Here is a 22,086-nt window from a genome sequence, read left to right on the forward strand (position 1 = left end):
AAAAAAAAAAAAAAAAAAAAAAACAGACTTCCTTACGTCCCCCCTCGGTATGTGTATCTGTCTGAACACGTCCCAACTGACATCCTCTCGACAATCCTTCCAAGACTGCAGTGCTTGAATGTGTACAGGGAACAAAAGAGGTCTAGATACAGGCTCTCTTTGTGACATTGAAGGAGATCGCATGTTTCATGGCTATCGAGACAAGGTACTCCTACAGGCACAAGACAAAGGTATAACTCGGTTCAAACTCAAAGGAACGATTTTACCAATGGCCTTGTTTTGAATCCACTTGCCTATGACACAGTCCAGACGAAGAGACAGCAGCAGTTTGACGTAGATGAAGAAGATCTTAGCCAGGAATGGAAAATTTCTCAAGGATTCCTTAACACGGCGTGTTTTAAAGGCAGCCGGTGAAGGCCTGATAGATGAAGACTACGCAAACATAAGCTGGAAGAGGGGCCCCAAACTTCTTGAAAACGTTGGACTCATATTCCATGAGCCAGGGCGATGCTCATCTGCAAATACCACAACTACCGTCTAATGCGATCCTGGTATTGTTAATGCCCTTACGTTTTCTTCACTAGACCATCAAAACCCTGACCTGCGTCAAACGGTGAAGGTGAGAAGTAGGCTCGTCAACAGCCTGTGTGGCTTATATGCGTTGCACCAATGCTCACTGACAGGTTGAGTCCAAACTCGAGATACCAAAATAGCCTTCGTTGAATCCATGGGGAGGAAAGACACCAAGCCGGCAACAACAATAGGATATGATCATTTGCATATTTCACAGTACACGTGTTACATGAAAATTTATAATACAGACATACTAACAGCTCTTTGTCCCATGGTGTGGTACCCGAGACAAACTTGTAGTTTTATTTTGATACAAATTTGGATAAATGCCCCATGGATGTGATGTGTGAACCCACATCCTATTCTCACTTACTTCTGCTCCCTGGTTACTGCTTGTCTGTCTAAAATTTTTCATGATCTACTACAAACATGACTAGGTCCGGAAAGGCTTTCGTCTTAAAAAAGTTGTAAGTATTAGCTTGACAGTGCTTTCTTGATTGATCTATTTATTTCTATGCTTGGTCTAGATGGTGTTTTTTGATGGGGAGGACTATTTAGACAACATATAGACCCCACATATCTTAATCTATAATGAATTGGTTTGGTGGTATTGTTTTAAAAAATAGGTATATCTTCGCTTAAGGGACAGAAAGATAGACACAAGCAGGAAAAGGCAGGACAAAGGGTGTCAACAAGATTAACAAGAGAAAATAGAGTCAAATAACCTTGACTACAAACAGCACCATAGAATGTCAAAAGATGGGAGCTTTATAGGTGAGCTCACAAACTGAGTTACCGGAAGACAAATGCTTGTTGTGAAAAGGGGAAAAAGATAAATGGCAAAATGAACTGCAGGTGAAGAATAAGACATATGGGGAAAACTGAAGACTTTATTAAGAAGGAAGTTTCTTTGGCTTTTATACTCGGTAGTTTCTAGGTGAGGCGGACTCGCCTATGACTACAAAGGCTTTGGCAAAAATTCCTGTAAGCTGGTTCGACAGATTAGTGGATACAAAATAAACTGAAAATAATTTTAATGACCAGCCACACCACTTGCAATAACAAGCGAGTCAATTGGCCGCCAATACATTTAAGAGTATTCAAAAAATATAAGGGATCGCGATCAAATGGAACGGGCTAAACAATAGAGCACAGAGAACTGAATGTGACCCGCCCGTGACTTGATGAAAGCTAAATGGACAAATTTGCCCGTTTTACAGCCCAAGGAATAAATGAGGCGATTAAATCCAAAGAAGTACCAAAGCCTTGGCCCTTGTACCACTGGCTCGTGTTCTTTTTTTGAATGCATAGATGGATTGGACTCATGAACAATTTAGAAGAAGTCCATCGATTATATCATATATTAACACTGCTACTAAAAAAGAAAGGACAACTTTTAAGTATTTTGTATTGTATTGTCCTTTATTTGTCTGTAGTTGGAAGTGACCTGCTTCACAAACCACCAAAAGATCAAGATATCTTCCTATTCAGTCAGTCCCTAACTTTCCAACAATAATACAGCACAAAGTAGGCTGCGTCATTTTTGTACGGATTTTTAATTCAGGGAAGCACAAGTATTCGGCCACATTGTTAATTGTGCAAATGGACCACAAAAGCATGCCAAGTGTTGATAAAAAGAGGATAGTGGTGCTTCGTACGCACCATTGTGACCGGTAGTGGACCCAGTATTAGTTGCACTTGTAAGGTAAAAAGGGCTTTGAGTCTTGCTGGTGTTCATTCTAGGGTTGGAAGAGACAAAGCATTGCTAATTGTATATATTTGTTCACAATAGCACTGTTCTTTTATTGGCTAGCTTAATGGACAGTCCTAAATAAGAAGGAAATGGGTTGGCACAGAATAACGTGGATAGTGTGTATTGCTTAACAATCGGCTCCACAACAGCATTGGCCCCAGTCGCAATCGCCATCGTAGGCGTATTTGGGACTACGAGTAGTGCAAGCGTTCCAGCAATCTTTATCGTTTATGCACAATCCGCTTGTGATGGTGCATCTTCTACAAACGAAAGCATTGGCTACTGCAATGAAGCTGAAGAAGATCAAAGCAAAAGAAAAGCTTTGGATTTTCATGATATTGATGACTAGCTAGGTTGCTTGGAGTCTCAGAGGTTCCGAAGTTTCTGTCAAAAGTTGTTGCGGCTCTTGTGAAAGTTTTTGTTGCGATGACTGTGTGCAAAGACTCTTATGAGGCCTTTCGTGGGTATTGTATCAGGTCAAAAGTCTTGAAGGAGGCTCGTTGAGTGGTAATATAGCGCACGATAAGTGGTCAAAGGTTTGACTTATTTATATATTCATGAAGTAAATCCTATACCTTAGGCAAAGTCGGTCCACCTATACGTCTACGTTATGCTATAATAAGCTTAAAAAGGAGGTTGGAATGAATGAGGAAAGGATAGCTGACCTTTTTCAGGAGCACCTTTTTCAGGAGTACCTTTTCCATTTGAAGTCTGGCAAGCATAAAGATTTGTTGTGGTAACAAAGGGGATCTAGAAGTGATATTAAGGAGAAATAGGGAGGATTTGGTGGTATCTGTTGATCTGTACGGTTTTTAAAGTTAGTCCAGAAATTCGGGGGCAAAAGATTAGAGAGGATGGATACAGGAGACGAAAATAAACAGAACTTACAAATTTTTTGTAGGTGTGCCGGCACCCAAATACTTGTGTCTAGCGTCATGCGCGCTTTGCAGCCGGAGCAGGCGACTCTTCCGTGGGCTTGTACTTTGCAGGTCTCTCTTGTCTCTCAATTTGAGCAAGACCGGTTCTTGCGATGTTTTCCGCCCCTACTGCGTCACAGTCGAGGAATACCTTACATGTCCTGCAATATTTAGAGCGAGGGTACACCGTCTCTAAAAAGCTATCGCAGAGGGGTCGGGGACAGCAGGCGCTGGTGTAAAATTCGTGCGCTCCTACAGCGAAGTGTCCTCGTGCTTTGACCTAAGCGTTTCAAATGGCAGTCGTTTATTAGCAAGGGTTTTATGGCTTTCCAGCTTTGCTTACTTTTTTAAAAACAGCCATACCTGTGTGACAAGATGTCTCGTTATAGCAGTGTGCTTGCTGGGAACTCCTTTACTACTTTCAAAGGACCCTAGGCCGACGAGTACTCCTTTATCCCCAAGCATCTTCAACACTCACTGTACCGCGTAGTCGAACGTAGCTCGTTGAGCCTTTCGTAGGTCCCATTTTTTTTTCAGGTGCCATCTGGACTCGTAGAACTCTTGAAGCACATCCAAATTCGTTGATCCTGTCTGTGTCTGAGACTCCTCGTTCATCCATTGAAAGTACTCATTGTACGTATCCCTTCCAAACACAGGGATGGCGCTCTCAACCTCAATCATTCCTTTTTCACGCTTCCTTTTGTTCAACAGGTGATTGAAGCGGAGGACGGGGAGGTACAAGAACCTGCTTCTCACCTTTACCGTTTGCCGCAAGTTAGGGTTGTGAGGGTCCAGCGCGGAAAACGTAAGGGCGTTAACAATACCAGGATCACATCCGACGATAGTTGTGGTGTTTGCGGATGGGCATCGCCCTGGTTCGTTGAATGTGAGCTCAACGTTTTCAAGCAGCTTGGAGCTCCTCTTCCAGTTTATGTTTGCGTAGTCTTCATCTGTTAGGTCTTCACCGGCCGCCTTTGAACACGTCGTGTTGAGAAATCCCTGAGAAAGCTCCAGTTCTTGGCTGGGGTCTTCTTCGTCTGGGTTGTGTCATAGGCAAGTAGATTCAGAACTAGACCGTTGGTAGAAATCGTTCCTTTGAGTTTGAACCGAGTTAGATCTTTGTCCTGTGACTGCAGGGATACTTTGTCTTGATATCCACGAACCATGCGATCACCTCCAATGTCACAAAAGAGAGCCTGTATCAAAACCCCTTTTGTTCCCTGTACACACTCATACATTGCAGTCTTGGAAGCATTATTGAGAGGCAGAATACGCTCCAGCAGCTGCTTGGTATCTTCGTTCGCCCAGAGGATGTCAACTAGGGCGTGTTCAGACAGATACACATACCCGAGTGACCAGGGGGACGTAGGAAAGTCTGAGTATTTTTTCACTTTTTTGTTCTCCCGCAAAAAAAACTCAATGTCGCTCATATCTTCGTTTGTTTTCTCGACATCAAACTAAAAAAAAAAAAAAAAAAAAAAAAAGGTGTGAATAAAGAGCATTTGATTGCAGAATATGCATGAAAATACCCCTACACAAGCTATACCATTGCGTTCCTGTAGTGCTGCCTTAATGATGTCTGTACTTGGCCCATTAGTAAGTCTGACGCTCTTGGAAATGTGATCTTTTTGGGATCAAAGCCTTGGACGTCCCCCAATGTGATGTCTATATCCTTTATTGGGGAAAGTTCAGTGGTGGCCTTGAAATGTTCATAAGCGAGGTGATGATGGGGCGTTTCTACCGCCTTTCCTTGTTTTTTTGCCCTCGCGTAAGCTGAATTGGGTCCACCTTGACCACTCAAAAGAAGGGTGGCGAGACGGAAGGAATAATCATTGCTATCCAAGACCTCGTCCAGTGCCTTTTTCCTCGACTTTGCTGCCCCTGGTAACCGCATGATCCTCTCAATGTCCAAGGCAATCGCCCAGTATGCATAGCGGCGTAGTCGGTTGAGGACAACAACTGCCCCTCGGATCTGGCTTGCAATACTATCCCTTTCATCTGCGTCCAGTCCGCCTTTCCTTGCCATGGAGGCCTTAAGGGACCCAATTGTTAAGGCCTTGATAGGGTGCTTACTGCTGTAGCTGTGATCAACCTTCGTAGCATCCTTCAAGTTCCTAATTGGTGCACCTTCTTTTTTAGCCCTGTGGGGCTTCTTGCCTTTGTGCTTCCGCTTTTGTTTTTTCTGTTGCTCCTTTTTTGCCTTTCTCCGACGTGGTGGATGCTTAAGGCCCGGCCTATCGTGCTGACGGCAGTTACTGATATCAACTGTGCGCCCATTCAATATGCTCGCCTTGTCAGAAAAGATGGGCCGGAACTGGTTCTTATGTGACCCTTCCGCTATATAGAATGATGGTACGCCTCTACATTATTCAAGAAAGGGACTAACGATTAGTATTGGGGACGTCTGGTTTCAAGGCCAAAAACTATAGCTTGAGCTTTCTTACGTTCTGCGGCGCTGCGCTCGCCTTTGCTGAGCCATTCTATGGCGAAGATCCTTTCCATTGAGTAGACGCTGCTTGAAGTTATCGAACTCATTGTTCGATGGTAACGCTTGGGCCGACGTTTGATGGCCGGAAGTAAAAATGCGGAGAGCTACACTGAAACGGCCTTCCTCAGAGGCTACGTTCCTTCCCAACACCTTACTAGCTTCCCTTAGGCAGCCCTGAAGCATTTTATTATAGTTCTCGTTCCACTCAACCTTTCGAATTAATCGAAGATTAGTAATCGGGCCTGACGTCTCGAGGTTCCTTGAGTAGTCATTGCCTGCGATGGCACAGAATAACACCAGATGCGCGTGTGTTGGCAGTCTTAGTGCTTGGATAACGTTGTCTACGTCGTAAACCCCAAACTTCCGTCTACGGTGCGGAAGGGGTCGCACTAGGAAGCAGACTCGTTCGTACGCAAAAAAATCAGAGTCTTGGGATATCACGATCCTATCATTCTCCTCATCATGGCATCCTATGCATGGGTCCGCTTCATATGCACACAGACAGACATCGAAGACAGAACTAAGACCTGTTGCCAGCTGATCCTTGTCCTGGACGCTCAGGGTGTGGACTTCTCGAAGACCCTTCTGGATGCGCCTCACGACTTGAGGACGAGTCCATACCCCACTCCGAGAATTTCTCTCGAAGGTGCTCATATTGTTCTCCAAAGCGTCCATATTTTTTTGTCTTATGGCTTGCCGTTCTGTCCTTGCTTTTTCTTTCTCAGTACAAGGTTCCCCATCAATATGTATAGTCAGGTTGTCCGTTGTGAGAAGATCCTTTATCTCGAGTGCCAGGGACCTTCCTACATCAATGATGGTTTCGTTTTTCATCTTTGCATGGACGACTCTGCGGAGGATGTCGTAATAGAACGTACCGAGGAGATCTAAATGAACAGAATGGTCAGGATTTGCCGCCAAGAAAGTGCCCACGCCAGTTTCCGAAGGTAAAACCCCGCGACCCGCAACCAGTTTGAAGAAGGACTTCAGCCCCATGGTCAATATCTAAGCGAAAAGAGAAAGAAAAAAAGGAAAAATGGTGGTGATGAAAAGAAATGAAAAAGAAAAAAAAAAGAGCGACAAAAGTATAAAAGGATGAGCTTTTTTATGGTGTAAAGATTCAAAGCGAATAGATAAAGAATATTGAGGGAAAGATACAGGAACAAGTGGCAGTGGTAAAAGGGATGGAACTTTGAAGGAGGAAGACAATGATCCCTTTTTATATCCTGGATTGATGATGAGTTTTATCATTGTCTCATATAGTTTTGATATCGATCCTTTGCTTCACAGGCCACATCAATCTTTATTCAGTTCCTTTGTTTGGATTGGGGTTTTGTCCCAGTCAATAGCAGAGATTGACAAATAAATACAAGCTCTCGCATGAACGGCAGATTGGAAACAATAGCATTAAGATACCAAAGTGAGCATTCGAAAAAATCATCTCCATATACAGCATATAGTGTCGATGTCGATCCTTTGTTACACAATTTTTTTTTTTTTTTTTTTTCAGTTTCTTTTGTTTGCACTGGCTCTCGTTTTGTGCTTTGTGAGGAATTTAATGAATAAAAGAATATTTATAATTTTGAACAGGGGTAATAAATGCACTGACAGATATTATATCCTTGTCAAAGGTAACAACAAAAGAAAAAAAAAGTCTTTCTTATCAGAGAATGGCTTCATATGATGCTCTTTGCTCCAACAGCTCCAGCACTTTTGCGTTAAAGCAGAGATATTCGTTAGCTCTCGGGTTCCGGCATCAATGGTGGAGATAGGGGTGATGTAGTTGCATGCGCTTATTGCTTGTAGTAAGAACTATCTAAGTACCTTTCCTTACTAGACGACGCCCTGTTAATGGTGATATTGTGCAGCGCCTTGTGGAAGGAGGGAGAGCAGAAGCGAGATTAATACCGACGCGTTTGATCCTCTCCTAGGAGTATTTTTGATTATGGAGTGATCGCCAAAATAAAGTTTGTTCATTTCTTCTGCTTTATGCATGTACAGAAACAAAAGTTATTCGTGCACACAGTGGTTGACGAACAAAAAAGGAAAAAGATTTGCCAAATATTTTCGGAACAAAGCCCGCGATGAAAGAAGGCATGTGCAGACAACAAATAAACACAGCAACTGTTTGCTCGCATACATTTTTTTCACCGTTGTGTCTGTATCTCTTCTAAGCTTTCTGTCTGGCCGTTTGACACAAGGAACCCTCAGAAAAAGAAATACCTTGCATGATTGATGCCAGGTCTGAAAACAACAATAATGCAATGCTGTACGTGGAAGATAGGGTCTAGAAACTATACCATTGATCACAACTGCTACTCACGCTCTCTTGCCAAGGACTTGAACAGGCATACCAACCCCTTCTTCCTTGCTCTCATAACCGCTCACATCCATTCGATGCATTCTTTCGCCGTTTATGTCCACTACATCTGAACCACACACAGTTCACCACTCACTCCAACAGAGATATTTGTATCACCTTGGGTATGATATGTTGCTGTGGTTCCCTCTGGGTTCAACAGGCCCAACAAACTCTATTAGCAGTGTTTATCAACCCAAATACATCAAGGGAACGCAAGAAGACGAGTAAGCAAATGATGCGACAAATCAAGTCTCGTCGAGCTGTACAGAAAAGATCAAGTTAGTCAGGCTGTAGAACGAATCAACTCAGATTGCCTCAATCATATGACGAATATTATCATCACTATATCACATCAATCAATCAATAAACGATACAATGAGGCCCCCCAAGCGGACAATGGAGCCATGCGAAAGTCTTCATGAGTATTATGGTCTAACCCAACAGTTCGAGAGGAAATAGTCCAATTGTTGGGACTAAACATGAGTACCAAGGGGGCTGCAGAGGACAAGATCCTTAACCACAAGGGGATATTGTTGCAGGAGCTGTTTTCCTTGAAAGGATGCAAGGACGTTGGACTGCAATCTGATGATGGTCCTAGAAGGAAACTACGGACATCGTTCTTTACAAACGGCCTTACCCTAACACTTCTTGCCTATGACACATCGAAGCAAAAAAGAGGTAGAGGTTCGCAAGCTGCCCAACCTTCGGATACTCAAAGATCTTAAGCAGTCCAGGCTTCTTCAAGTGCTCAGCAGGGATCCTCGTCTTCAGGCCATGGTGCAGGTGATGGTGGTGATGATGGAGACGACGACGGAAATGAAGATGACGATATCTTGCTAGGTATCAGCGATATTGACTTGCTGGAAGTTGATGAACCATTCTTAGATGGCGACGAGGGAGAAAAAGCAGCTGAAGAAGGTACATCGAGCACAAATCCACTGTTCCCGGTGAGTCCCAGTCCCCGGCGTGAGATCAACTGGAAGCAGAGATCCCGTCTCCTCGAGAATGTAGAAGTTAAATATGACACCCAGGCAGCATGCCCTCCCCCCGAAAGTACCATTATCATTGGGACCGATCCAGGCGAGAGGTACTCGATGAAAATTGCAAAGTTGGATCCAAGGAAACCTAACGAACGTGAGATCCTCCGGATTTCTAGAGCGTGCCTTTACAAACCATCCAAGAAGTTTCAGGGCGAGCTAGAGAGGCGAAAGCTTAGAAAAGGAATTACAGAGATTGAAAGCAATATTCCGTCATTCTCAAGGCCTACTTTAACACAGTATTTCGCTTATATGAGCTTGCTGCCAAATCAAGCTCCATCAAGTACTGGAGGTAGTTTCTCTGGTAGTGGAGCTGGGACCTGTAGTAGCAGTGGAGCTGGGGCCAGTAGTAGCAGTGGAACAGGGACCGGTAGTAACAGTGGAGTTGAGGTGAGTAGTAGCAATGGATCTGGGACCAGTGGCGACAATAGGAAGACTATATATAGGGCGCTTGTCGATTTCTATAATGATGGATGGTTTGTTCGGAATAGCTGGGATAATAGAAAAGCACAGAACGGATGCGTTGATTATGTGATCAAGGCAATTCTGAAGCTTGCGGGCGGAAGCAATGGAAGAAGAAGAGATGCCAATACGAATGCAATGATCTGTATTGGACTAGGATCATTCAAGACAAACCGAGGACAAGTATCGAAGCATGGGATATTGATGAAGAAGCTTGTTGAAAAGGTAAAAAAAAATCCTTTGATCAATGACATTTAATTTTTGAGTCTTTTTTTTAACGAGTATTAAATCTGGCTCGAACAGGCAAAATCTCTAGACTACCCCATTGCAGGTTGTCATGAATACTACACATCTGCCAAGTGTCCACGGCCTCACTGCGACAGTATATTGGAGAATGTTCCTTTTCGATCCAAGTACTGTCGAAATTGTAAAGCATACTTTGATCGAGATGCTGTTGGTGCTGAGAACATCGCAAGGGTCTGTGAGTCGCAGATAAGAGAGCAAAAACGACCTGCAAAATATATGCCGCCGGACGGAGGAACTGAAGGCCAAGCTTCTAGCGGTAGTGGCGACGGTGGAGGTAGTGGTGGCAGTGGTGGCAGTGGTGGTGGTAGTAGCAGACCCACAAAAAGGAAATTTTCAGATGAAGGAGGAGGAGGAGTAGAGGGATCAAGACCACCGAAAGGACCTTTGCTGGGTCCAGGAGGAGGGGGAGAGACAAGCCGGCAACAACAGTAGGACACAATCTACTACAAACATGACTAGGTCCAGAAAGGCCTCCGTCTTAAAAAAATTGTAAGTATTGGCTTGATAATACTTTTTTTTCTTGGTTAATTTATTTATTTATTTATTTATTTCTGTGTTCTAATACATTTCTTCTTTTTACAATAGATGGAATGTCTCGTTTTTTAATGGGACGGACTATATACTGACGTCCTAGTAACATTTCACAGATCCAATTCAATAAAAAGATACGATGTCGCTACATCATAATCTCAGCGCGCATACAAAATAGCATGAGACACAACTTGATAGTTCATCAATCACTATCATTGCTGCCCATATGATCAATTTGATCAGAGCTTGCATCCAAACAGTCTTCGGTAGAAACAGCACAGTCTTATAGAAACATTATATAATGGTATCAGCCTTTGGTACTTTTGCTACCCTTACAACCTTTTCCCCATGGTCTCTTTAATATTTAAAATTAAAAGCAGAGAGAGGAGAGGAAAAAAAAGAAAATTGTGACGATAAAAAACTAAAAAAAAAAAAAAAAAAAGAAAAGAAAAAAAGAAAAGAAAAGAAAAAGAAAAAAAAAGATAACGATTATAATAACAATTACATCTTGAAGAAAAAAAAAAAATAAATGCATGTGAATCTGTATACGCCTTTGTATGAAAATATGTGTCAATGACTGCAGCACGAGTAATCTTGTCTATCGCTTCCATGAACGCTCGTCTTGGTCATCTTCACTCTCGTATCCTGCTTCGGCTGCTGTTGTAACAGCACCGCCTGGTGCTGTTGCTGCTGGTGTTATGTTTGCACCGCTAGTAGTCCCAAAGCCTGGGGATTTGAAAGTAGATGTTGATGTTGCTACTGGTGTCGTCTGAGGCTCAGAGATCCATCCAAGTTTTAACGGACTAGTAGCGTTAGGCACTTGGCTGCCATGTTGCATCGCCTTTTCAGCCTCCACGCGGGTCTTGTACTGAACAGTTGCTGATGTGCCATCAGCCCCCAATGTAAAAGATTCAATTTCGCCAAACGCCTATAATGGGTGTGAGAAATTATTTATAAACAACCATTGTAATTCAACTCGCCACATCCCAATAGTGTCTCTGGAGAAAAAGTAATAGTGTCAAAGATATTCACCTCAAAATGCTCTTTAAGGCCTTCCTTAGAAGCCTCTTCGATGTTACTAACAGACAGCTTTGTAGATCGATTATCAATCCTAAATGTACGGTTGTGGGATCCACCTCGCGTCCAAGTATTTGAGGGTGCTCCCCGACCGCGGCCACGTGGGAGGAAGCCACCACGACCTCTACTAGCATATCCTCCTTGATTTTCCAGACCTAATGCAGCAGCCTAGTAAAAAAAAAAAAAAAAAAAAAAGTTACTATTAAGTTGATTTTATGATAGGTGTATATAATTCAAGAGCTGACCATATACCTGGGCTTGTAGTGCTGCAAGTTTCGCCTTCAACGCGGCCGTGGTCTCTGTCGCATCTGAGCTGGATTCAGATGCAGCTGAGTTGGTTGTCGTAGAAGCAGTGGGTTTGGCATTCAGGGCCTCCAGCTCTCGATCAAGTCTTTCTCTTTCCTTCTTTTCGGCTTCTTTCTGAAGCTCGGCTTGTCGCTGTGCCTCAGCAGCAGCAGCAGCAGCGCGAGCCTTCTCCAGAGGATCCACAGGTTCTTTAGTGACTTCAATCGCTACATTCTTCAATCCCTTCAAAATTTCATTCTTGTCCTCCTCAGACATATTCTTGTTTGCAATGATTTTTGCCAATAACACCTTTTGCTCTTCTTGCTGGCGTTGGATGAGTGCTTCCCTCTGGCGTTGAATCTCCATCATTGCCTTTTTGTTCTCATCCGCTTTAGCTGCTTTTGCTGCACGCTCTGCTGCTAACTCTGCAGCGCGCTCTGGGGTCATAAGGACGCTAGTTGGGGGCGCTTTGGATGCTGCATGCTGGCCATGATGGGATGTATGACTTGCGCTAGCATTTGTCTCAGGTCGAACTTGCCCTGCAGGTTTAGGCTGACGCCCAAAGGTTGCTGAATCTAGATCATCAGGCTGCCAATAGACTTTAACAAAACGGTTTCCAAATATCACATCTGGAGAATTATATGCAGCACTAGCCTCTTCCCGTGTGCTATACTGAATCAGAGCCTTATGCATTGGCTGATCAACCTGAATATTGGTCAGATTTCCAAACCGTTTGAAAAACTCGTTCACTTTGTCAATTGTGTTAAACTCATCAGGGATATGCTCCACTACAAGTGATGTTTTGGTTGTTGCTGTATTTGATGCACCATTGAAACGCCCAGGAGTAGAATAGGGGTGCGAGCCACTACTTCGACCACGACCACGCATGCCTCTCAGACTGCCACGACCACGTATATTTCCACGACCCGATGCTTCTTGGTTGTAGCGAGCTCCCTCTTGTGTGCCTTGCTGTGGAGGCTCAAGAGCTGGTCTCAAAAGACCCAAATCATCTGTGGATAGTGATGAAACTTCAGGGTTGTATGCATCTGATGGGTTAGGTATAGGCGCATTATGGAGTGGATCAGGAAAGAATGGAGGATGGCCGCCTCCCACACTCATTTGATTATTGGGCCCTATACCTGGAGCCATTCCAAGGATATTGAAAGGTCCTCCAGGCATATCACCAACAACGATCCTATCTTCGCCATGATCATACGGACACATATCTCCCCGCATACAGTATCCCTTTTCTAGAAACAAGAAATAGAAGCAAGAATAATGTTAATAAAGAAATAAAATCAAAATACTAATCCTAATGATCGTACATATATATATCACTACAATGCGATATATTACAAATAACGTACCATCATAGTCGCGACACCTTTGGCGTCTCCTCTCCTGCCCAAATCCCGGCCCTCCTTGAGCACTACCTCGTCCTCCACGCATGTTGTCGCCTCCCCGCCACGGCCCTTGGTTCTGCTCTTGGAAAGTGCCACGGGGACCATTATCGAAATTTCCACGAGGACCATTGTCAAAGTTGCCTCGATTGTACTGCTGTCCGTTCCATTGTTGGCGCTCGGCATTATGATTAAAGCCGGGTTGATTATTATTGTTATTCATTCCATTAAAGTTATTACGGCTATTGAACCCTGCGGTTGTCAAGCCATGCTGTCTTATGCTGCGATCTCCACCACGACGATCATAATCGGAGTGTCCATTAGGATTCCCTCCATCGCTTGAACGACCACGTCTTGTGCTATACCGATCATCGTCGCTTGGACGAGAGGGACTGTATTCTCGGCGTCGGCGATCAGAGTCGCGGCCATCATCACGGCGAGCATGCTTAAAACTCCGATCCTCGTCATCCGAGACGTCACTGTCTCCACGATGGTGCTTTTCAGGACCACGTGAAGACGGGATCTCATAATTGTCACGGTCAGCAGCAGGCCCAGTAGGGATGTATTCATCGTCATAAATGGCAGCTCCACCTGGTAAAGCTGAGGAAGTAGCTGTAGTGCCTTTTGATGGTGATGTGGCTTCTGCCAATGCTGTGGTTCCTCGGATGTATGATTTGGACTCCAACACCTGGAAGAGTGAAGTTACAAAGCGTTCCGTTTCTGATAAGATTTAATTGCAATAAGAACGCGAAGAAGGTCCGTCAAAATCATGCTACTAGTTCGGGGTATATCTGCAGCGTGTAGCCTCTACAACATTCATAATCTAAGACCTGAACAAGTAGCTTACCATTGGTCAAAAAATCCTCAAGTTGTGAGATACACAGAGCCTGAAGCTCAGCATTATTCTTATCATGCTTAAGAAGAGCAATAATGTAGTCCGCCAACATGGAAGGATCAGCGTCCGAGCTAAGATTTAATCATTGATAACGTAAAAACCGATTAGCCATTTGACAAAGAGGATTGCAATGAAAAAGAGTGCCCATGGCAGCTTTGGGATGAGTGTCTAGCATACATAAGGGTCAGCTCCTTAGTAAGGTGGGCCTTCAAATCATCGTGAGCGGCATCGTCGAGATGCATGATTGTGTTCTAGGATTCTTTTGGAAATTAGGTTGTGAAGATCTTCGTTCGGTCGCGTAGCCCTGCAGTTGTTTTTCCTTAAAACTACGGTTAAGAGATCAACTGTTTCCGACGAGAGTCTGACAATTTGCAATGTTGAAGAGTGGTGTTTCTCTAAGTACAGTCAGCGATGAAAAAGAATGATCGCTGAGCTCACGAAGGTACTAGCAGAGAAGACAGAATTGATGTCAAAATGAAAACAAGACAAAAAATGTAGGAGAAATGTAACCACACACTTCACTGGCAATAGATGCATATCATTGTCCATAGTCAAGCCACTCTATCACATGATCAATTGCGTTATTTCCTTGGAATAATCTTCCAATAAAGAATCATTATTTCCGTAAAGCCTAGGGTCTCTGGGCACACTCGTCTTGAGCATAAAAATTAGAGTTCGAGGGTGACTGGAGCACGTCCATAATTGAAATATGGATTCTTTTTTTACTGAATCGCCACAGCTTAATTCCGGGTAGCGGCCCTATGGAGACTAGTAGGTAGTCTTTCTTTATGCGATCCATATGCGCGAAAGTGTGTCGAATCGCATCAATACTCCAAACCTTGGACTTTAGTGAAGCTCACTTTGAACTCACTATCCGAAGCTTTTCTAAAGGACGGTGTCCTTGGGGGCTTAGGATTATCACCCTAGGAAAGTACTCGAAAAATATGCTTAATCCTGGATGGATGAAATTATCATGACGTCCAATTCCTTGTATTGGGATATGTAGTCAGGAGATAGCCCTCAAAGCTTTTGAAATCTTCCCAGGCCGCCCCATAGCCAAAGCCATTTCGATGAATGTAGCCCATCCACATCACTCTTTGACTTGAAAAATAAGCTGCGCTTTCAGTTTCCTTACTTTTCACTAAAGAAATAAGAGGAACAATAAACCCCTGTTTGGCAACGAAAATCTGTATTCATCATCTTACATTCAGTATTATCGTTCGCCACGTAATGAAGCTCTTGGATGGCAAAAAGGATAAAAAAAATCTCGTTCTAGGTCACTATATGCCAAGATGAGTTGATGCTTGCGATAGTCTCGGAATTAGCGAATTTTGATCGTGCTTACAAACACAAGAAGATATTCATATATTCAAATAGGCATTTGAATTCGAGGATATGAGTCTGAAAACGAAAAAAAAAAAAAAAAAAAAAAAAAAAAAAATTAGCCGCGCCGTTTATCAATCAATTGGATTACTTTAATTTCAAAACAATCGCTACTCGACCTTTTTTTTTTATCCATATTTTTATTTTATTCTTCTCTCGATCTAAAAATGTCTCCCAATGCTCACTAGTGCCGTCTTTTTCTTTAACTGCGGCATCAAGATGTTCTTGTACGCTAGGCCATACGCTTTTGGCAACCCATCACTATCTAGATGAAAGTTCTCCAGTTCACTTTCCAACGGTACAGCCATGACAAATGCTCTGATGGCTTCATTTTTCATAGGGGTATCAGGACCAATCCGAAGATATTTGAGTCGCTTAAAGTCAATTTCCTGCGCCAGTGTCATCCAGCCTTGGTGGCTGAGATTGACTTTATGTAGTTCAATAGTCTTGAGTGGTTGTTGAGTTTTATTCAGAAGCGACCGAGTCCAGGTCAGATCCTTCGTTGCTGCCGCAAATGGCCCACTGAGCCTCAGTTCTTGGAGTAACACCATATTGGAGGACTCAGGCATGCGTTTTTCCAATTCTGTAAGGACCGCCTTCGTAGACTCACCATAGAAATGAATTTCTGTAATCTTGGTCGCAACCTTGGCCATGAACTCGCTGACACGAGTCGCATTCTTTGAGATAACTGTCCCTGTGAGTCGGAACTGCTGCAACGGCGTCCGTAATACCACCTTGGCGAGTTCATCTAATGAGGACGTAGCAATCGTAAATAGGTCCACAAGCGCAATAGTTGCTAGCTTGAGCTGACCCTTCCTTGACCGAGTGACTTTTTCAAGGATAGCAGCATCTGTAGCATTGATGTTGTTGATAAATAGTTGTAGCAGACAAGCGCCAAACTTTTGCAAGAGAGGCCCAATCTTGTCCTCCAGATAGCTCATGATCGAAAGCGTCATTTTGGATCTGTCAGAGACACCGTACCAAACAAATGTTGACTTGTTGGTCTTGCCCCAATCCTTGCAAAGATGTAATGATTCCATACTTGGGTGGTTGTGCATGAGAGCTTTGAAGTATTCAAACACTTGGCATGGATCGTCTTTGCAGGCGATCACAAGCTCCAGCATTTTTAATCTTTTGTTGTTCTTAATCAGCTCTCGGATGCGTGGTCCATCTTCAGGAAATGAGATCCGAATATTAACCTCCTTCAACGCGTGGGTCAACAAGTACTCGTTATTACCCGAGTGATACGTTCTCACAGTGATAGCATCATTCTGTCGCCTATTGAAAAAATTCACCTGACTCTCGGTCGCGTAGTTCTCATCCTCCTCTTCTTCTTCCGATTCTTCTTTAGCATCGTCTCCTTTTGTCTTTTCTTGACCAAACTCAATGTGAATGTGGTCCCAATAGGAGGCCTCCAACGTGAGTTTAGATAACGTATGAAATCCTCGTAAGCCCATCCGAATCGCATTGGCAGCGCTGCTTAGATCCGCGACCAAAATACCAAGCTGAACTTTAGGTGACATTGACTCCCGAGTGAACCAGGCTACAATAGGGTCAAGGTACATTACACCTTTATATGTAAATAATTCGTCTACTGTGTCCGTGTTCTCACCTCCTGCAGCACGACGCTCGATTGCACACGCCTGTATGTTCTTGTTCTTGATTGCCACCAGGATGAGATAGTGGTATCGGTGCCCAAAGATTTCATCTTTCTCCTGAAAATCGTGCTCACGGATATAAATCTTGAGACAAGATACTGAGAGTGAAGGAATCCTACCCAATAGATCCAAGACATCCATCGTCGTAAAGTCCCAATCCAAGAAAACCGAAACAGCAGGTATTGCAACCATTTGCTGAACTATGTCAAAGAACTCCTTTGCACGCTCCCTCGTCCTGATCGTGGCGACAAGTGAGCCTAACCCAACATGAAGGCAACATAGCTTTGAGTCTGGATGATCTTTGAATTGAGATAGGAGCTTTTGTGCGGCTAATGGTTTGTGCATATGATAATGTTTATAACACAACCAGCGCAGGTCACCCTCCAATGATCTGAAAGCAGAAAAGTCAGGTATCGGCCGACGAAGAGAGAGGCCTCCTGTTCGGTAGAAATCTGTTAATTGTGCTCCTGTCAGGGGTGCAATGACTTGAATGTCATTCAGGGACGTATAACCTCTACTAATTAACTGATGACTAGTCTCTACACCCTGCTCCATCAAGAATTGAATCGATAACATGATTTTCTTGCGCTCATCATTATCCTCGATTGGCGCCATCTTGACAGCACCTTCGATCGTAACCCCATACAGAAGCATCTCAAGGACAGCCATCATATGAGGACCAAGTTCTTTAGCGTCCTTTGAAAGTGTGTGACCAATATTGTCGAAATCTATGTGAGGAAGGCAAAGACATGTGTCTGCATTTCCATCGCGCCTATTGGAACAAGGCATGGTCACATTGTCGACCTTGCAAGGAAGATCGCCACATTCGCAGAGGAAGCAGACCATAAAGTCTTGCCATTTCAAAGCCGTCTTTGTAGTGCGATCACTATAATCATCTGAGCACGGCAGTAAGACAAATAGATGAGGACATGGGCTATCAAGCCAACCGTAGCGTTGAGCCAGAATATCTTTCCCTCTATGAGCAACAACATCTACGATGCTCAGGTGACAGATAGGTAAGCCTCCCTCCTCAGTCCACATTGCTTGGACAGCCTTCTCAATGCTCCTAGCTCTTTCTTCCCATGATGAACAATGGCTATAAGCGCCGTGTGTCCTTTGAACCTCAAAAGCTGACATTGTGAGCGATGCGCGCCCTTGCTCGAATATCATCTCTTTCGTCCTAATCGGAGTTTTCAGGGTGGAGTTGCTGCCCTTTCTGTCATCCCCTGGTTCCTCTTCAGCTGGATCGTTGGTTTCTTTCTGATTTTGTTGCTCACACTTTGGCGAATCCTGCTCACACGTGCCTCCATTCTCTGAGGGGAAAGTTGAAGTTGTTCCCCACATTCGCTTCTGGCGGATCTGATAGAGTTGCCCAAAAAGTTTCCGCTGCTTCTCCTCGATTAACTCTAATTCTAATTCGATACCTTCCCTTTCATCTGCGACCGCTTTGTCATCCGACGTCAGCGTTCCCTTTCGCAATCTGAATTCCAATCGGTCATTGGCTCGTTGTTTCATGGCAGCCAGTCTGGTGATCTCCTTCTTAAGTCCTTCGGATTGTATAGCCCATGAGCTGTTAACGGTTGTTGAGGTTGCTATTGTACTGGTTGTTGATGCAATTAGCGATGGATCCTGATCCTGTCCTACTACTGACTCTTGTTGCTGCTGAATGGCCGATCCTTGATTCGAGTCCATCATTGGTTGCTCTTCTCTGTCAACTGATGATGGCCGCCCTTGATCTAGAGCTTGGGATTGAGAATTAATTTCATTCATGTCCGCCTTCATCGCTGAGGATTTTTGCTTAATTTCGGGACTTGAGAGAATTGGATCATTGGCTGATGTCCGAACCAGCGTCAGTTCCGACTCCAATTTCAAAGGTCGTGGTGATGCACTAGTCTGGTGCTCGAGATGTGAAATCTGTGCCCTTAAATTTGGCTGCAGCTGCTTTAACAACTTCAACCGCACTTGTCCTTTTCCTGATTTTTGTTCTTGTCGGGAATTCTGTTCTCTTTTTTGTTCCTCTTTGCTTTCGGGCAGAATCTTTTCATGAGCTACGCTGCCGTAGGCCGCTACCATTTTGTCCACCATGGTCTTTAGGCGAGTATGGGCCAGCACCTGCGCTTCAAGCAAAGTCTCTTTCTCTACAGCACCCAGTACACCACTTGAAATAATATCCATAGCGGCGTCGACTTCTCGCAATGCTCTAAATATAGGCTCAAGGAGATTGTAAACTTCCTCTGGTAAGGAGACCCTTAGGTGTTCATAATCAGATGACTTATCCAAGGAACAATTCTTTGTATCGCCGCTTTGATTGGTATCGTTGATAATAACTTTTGTCATAGGAGCAGTAGCGTTGGGCTTGAGCGTTGGCGTTGAGGGTTCGCTGGCCGAGGGGGTCATGACAGGATCGGGATCATTAACTGTAATAGCTGGCCGGTAAGCTTCTTCAGCGGCTAGGGTATCAGACAATCTAACTGTGGCCGCTGAGGATTGAGCTTGTAAGTCGAAGGTATTAGGTGCAGTGAGTAGATCATTGGAGACTGTTGTCGTCGTCAGTTTATTCATGGCAGCAGCTGTCGTCACGTTCGATAATGCATCCTCGTCAAAATCAGAACCCTGATCCGCCTCAGCTGTTGAGCTTGAAAATGAGAATGGCGTATAGTTGCGAATGAGTGATGACTTTGACTCCGTAGAGAGGAATTGATTTGTTGAGAGGGATGTTTGCCCATAAATAACATCCAGCAGAACACCCGGGTGATACTTTATTCCATGCGGCCTGACTCTATGTAAGATTCAAAAAAATAGTCCAATTAGACGATCAGTTGCATGTAAATCAACAGTATACCAAAGCAAATATATAATAGGTAAACGTTTGTTAACCGAAACGAGATGGCATGTCTAAACACACTCTTACTTTAAATAAAAACAATGAGATAATAAATAAAATACAAGGCAAATTCTTAAAATTTATCCCCCTTACCGATAGAGTCGCTCATCCCTGATCAGAGATACAAAAATATCACCGTGTTGAATACGGATCACCCCTGGAAAGCAATGTGTGATGTCGTTCCAGATAATAAACCGATGACCTAATGTCGGATGGACGGCTGTACGGATACGAACCACCTGATCGCCAGATCGAAAGCTTTGGTAGTCGCCATCATCATCCATTGCCATGTCTCGGTTATCCAAATCCCTTTGAGGTGATATCTGGCGGAATCTATTTCTTTCTTCTTTTTCCCGGCTTGGATAAACGCACAATAAGAAAGGTGAGAATGTTTGAGATAGAATGTACGGGAACCAAGAAAAAGATTAAAAAGCATGAAAACAAAGTCACGTCATGTCACATGATAACTAGCATGGGAACCAGGACAATTTGAGCAATGTCTGTCAAACGTTCATGGTTTACAAACAGAGAATCACATTGGGCCATGTCATTTTTGATACGCCTTTGTCTGGATTCCTTCTAGGCATTCGCTAAGAGGACGCGTCACGACTTGCGATAACATGTACCATATTCCACCTTTTAGGTCTTTTCAATGCCATGCTTCCATTATGAAACCCCAGCGATATTTCTATTTCAGTCGATAGTTGAGATGGACCCCTTAAAAGTATAATTCTTGACCATAGGCGCGTCGACAGCACCTTGGTCAATGTCTGTAGACCATGCTGCAACGCCTCTGTGAGACAAAGTAAAAAATCTCTTTCGCAACTCCACCTTTAGCTCCTGATTCTTTACTTTCTCAGCCATCTTGCATCATCATTACTTTTTTTTTTTTTTTTTTTTTTTACCTCATTCCTAAACGAATCAACATACATCATGGCACAATGGGGTTTAGAAGACAGACGGGCTCGCATTTGCCTGATCCCTCTTCCAAGCATCCCGCAACTCAGAGCCAAGGCACGCGAGGCTGGAGTTTACATATCTGGGGCTCTGGTAGGCTAGGCATTGATTATGTATTATCGCTAAGTGCGAGGATCCAAGCTGCCATATCTTCAATATAATGTATCTTATGCTTCGTCTTTACATCTATTGGTAGTTTGCGCTCGGTTGGTGGTTCTTTATCGACGCATGCGTACTCTCTAAGCATTTTGACGAAACTAACAATGAGAAGAAAGTATCAGTGGAGTTTGTCGATTGGGTCCCTGGTATTTGCAGTGCCCTGGGCATGATCATGTATGTTGAAAAGAAAGTAAATGGCTCATGATCTCTACTCCTGCAATTTTCTCATCTTATTGAACACATGGATCTGTCTCGTTCATACACCCTTTGTCGCTGTATAGCATCAATTGTGTTGACAAGGAGTCTCTTCGAGGTGATTCATTTTCTTTCTCGAACACTGGTGGCATAAGCGTAGCCTGGGCTGCCAGGCTCTTTTTGTTTATTGGTTTTGCTTTCATGGCTGGGGGCCTTGCAGGATCTATTGTAAGTAGTCGTCCGTGAACAACTAGGTTTGTATGCCCTATGATCTCACACTCAACCTGTTATTGATCAATGTGTCTGATATTTGTGATTCATGCTCTACTAGAGCGTGATGTGTATAAAATACCTCATTCCTGACTATGGTGATCCATTCGCGTATTGGGGCATCTGTAACGTAGTCCAGAATTCCCTCATTATGATAAGGTAAAAGAGAAAAGAGGGGTCCGATTTGATCTTTATATCAATACTCATTTCTAGTACTAATGCTTTGTTTATCGTGTACAGTGCCGCTTTGCTATGGATCACAGTAAACACAGAATCAGAGTACCAATACAACTTTACGATCTAGGTGAAGCTGCGGAGCTGTCTAGACGATGGACATTTTGGAGAAAACAAAAAGAAATCGTAGTATCAGAGATGTAGTTCTCGGTGTGTATAATAAATAACTTATATTCTAGTTTCGCTGCTGCGGTGCAAGTGCGAATTTTGTGGCAATGTGCACTAAGCTTTTTTTACTTATTTTTTTAATGGCGTACGCAGCC

At 43.7% G+C, this 22,086-nt stretch overlaps 6 protein-coding genes across 6 annotated transcripts; 2 read left to right on the forward strand and 4 right to left on the reverse strand.

Annotated features, from left to right (window-relative positions):
* Positions 1–948: 948 nt before the first annotated feature.
* Positions 949–1,529, reverse strand: BCR41DRAFT_346364 (hypothetical protein). The gene is made up of 2 exons (XM_022022864.1): positions 1,362–1,529; positions 949–1,339 (listed from the first exon to the last, which is right to left on the reverse strand). Exons 1-2 carry the CDS (start codon positions 1,442–1,444, stop codon positions 1,189–1,191), a joined length of 234 nt encoding a protein of 77 aa, XP_021885698.1. The 5' UTR covers positions 1,445–1,529; the 3' UTR covers positions 949–1,188.
* Positions 1,530–3,691: 2,162 nt separating this feature from the next.
* On the reverse strand, positions 3,692–5,346 carry BCR41DRAFT_409891 (hypothetical protein; the record flags this gene model as incomplete). Its single annotated transcript, XM_022029421.1, has 3 exons — positions 3,692–4,280; positions 4,418–4,700; positions 5,317–5,346. The coding sequence occupies 3 exons, from the start codon at positions 5,344–5,346 to the stop codon at positions 3,718–3,720; spliced, it is 876 nt and encodes a 291-aa protein (XP_021885699.1). The 3' UTR covers positions 3,692–3,717.
* Positions 5,347–8,513: 3,167 nt separating this feature from the next.
* BCR41DRAFT_418963 (hypothetical protein) lies at positions 8,514–10,368 on the forward strand. The gene is made up of 3 exons (XM_022029695.1): positions 8,514–8,768; positions 8,817–9,814; positions 9,893–10,368. Exons 1-3 carry the CDS (start codon positions 8,570–8,572, stop codon positions 10,325–10,327), a joined length of 1,632 nt encoding a protein of 543 aa, XP_021885700.1. The 5' UTR covers positions 8,514–8,569; the 3' UTR covers positions 10,328–10,368.
* Positions 10,369–10,940: 572 nt separating this feature from the next.
* On the reverse strand, positions 10,941–14,575 carry BCR41DRAFT_418964 (hypothetical protein). Its single transcript, XM_022029696.1, has 6 exons — positions 14,261–14,575; positions 14,036–14,154; positions 13,156–13,908; positions 11,756–13,038; positions 11,459–11,671; positions 10,941–11,354 (listed from the first exon to the last, which is right to left on the reverse strand). Exons 1-6 carry the CDS (start codon positions 14,323–14,325, stop codon positions 11,025–11,027), a joined length of 2,763 nt encoding a protein of 920 aa, XP_021885701.1. The 5' UTR covers positions 14,326–14,575; the 3' UTR covers positions 10,941–11,024.
* Positions 14,576–15,602: 1,027 nt separating this feature from the next.
* On the reverse strand, positions 15,603–20,392 carry BCR41DRAFT_383645 (hypothetical protein). Its single transcript, XM_022027487.1, has 2 exons — positions 20,106–20,392; positions 15,603–19,908 (listed from the first exon to the last, which is right to left on the reverse strand). The coding sequence occupies exons 1-2, from the start codon at positions 20,115–20,117 to the stop codon at positions 15,628–15,630; spliced, it is 4,293 nt and encodes a 1,430-aa protein (XP_021885702.1). The 5' UTR covers positions 20,118–20,392; the 3' UTR covers positions 15,603–15,627.
* Positions 20,393–20,914: 522 nt separating this feature from the next.
* BCR41DRAFT_346383 (hypothetical protein) lies at positions 20,915–21,975 on the forward strand. The gene is made up of 5 exons (XM_022022865.1): positions 20,915–21,058; positions 21,162–21,298; positions 21,406–21,547; positions 21,651–21,748; positions 21,830–21,975. The coding sequence occupies exons 1-5, from the start codon at positions 20,942–20,944 to the stop codon at positions 21,891–21,893; spliced, it is 558 nt and encodes a 185-aa protein (XP_021885703.1). The 5' UTR covers positions 20,915–20,941; the 3' UTR covers positions 21,894–21,975.
* The last annotated feature ends 111 nt before the right edge of the window (positions 21,976–22,086 follow it).

This window comes from Lobosporangium transversale, assembly GCF_002105155.1.
Source record: "Lobosporangium transversale strain NRRL 3116 chromosome Unknown BCR41scaffold_3, whole genome shotgun sequence".
Lineage (NCBI taxonomy): Eukaryota > Fungi > Mortierellomycota > Mortierellomycetes > Mortierellales > Mortierellaceae > Lobosporangium > Lobosporangium transversale.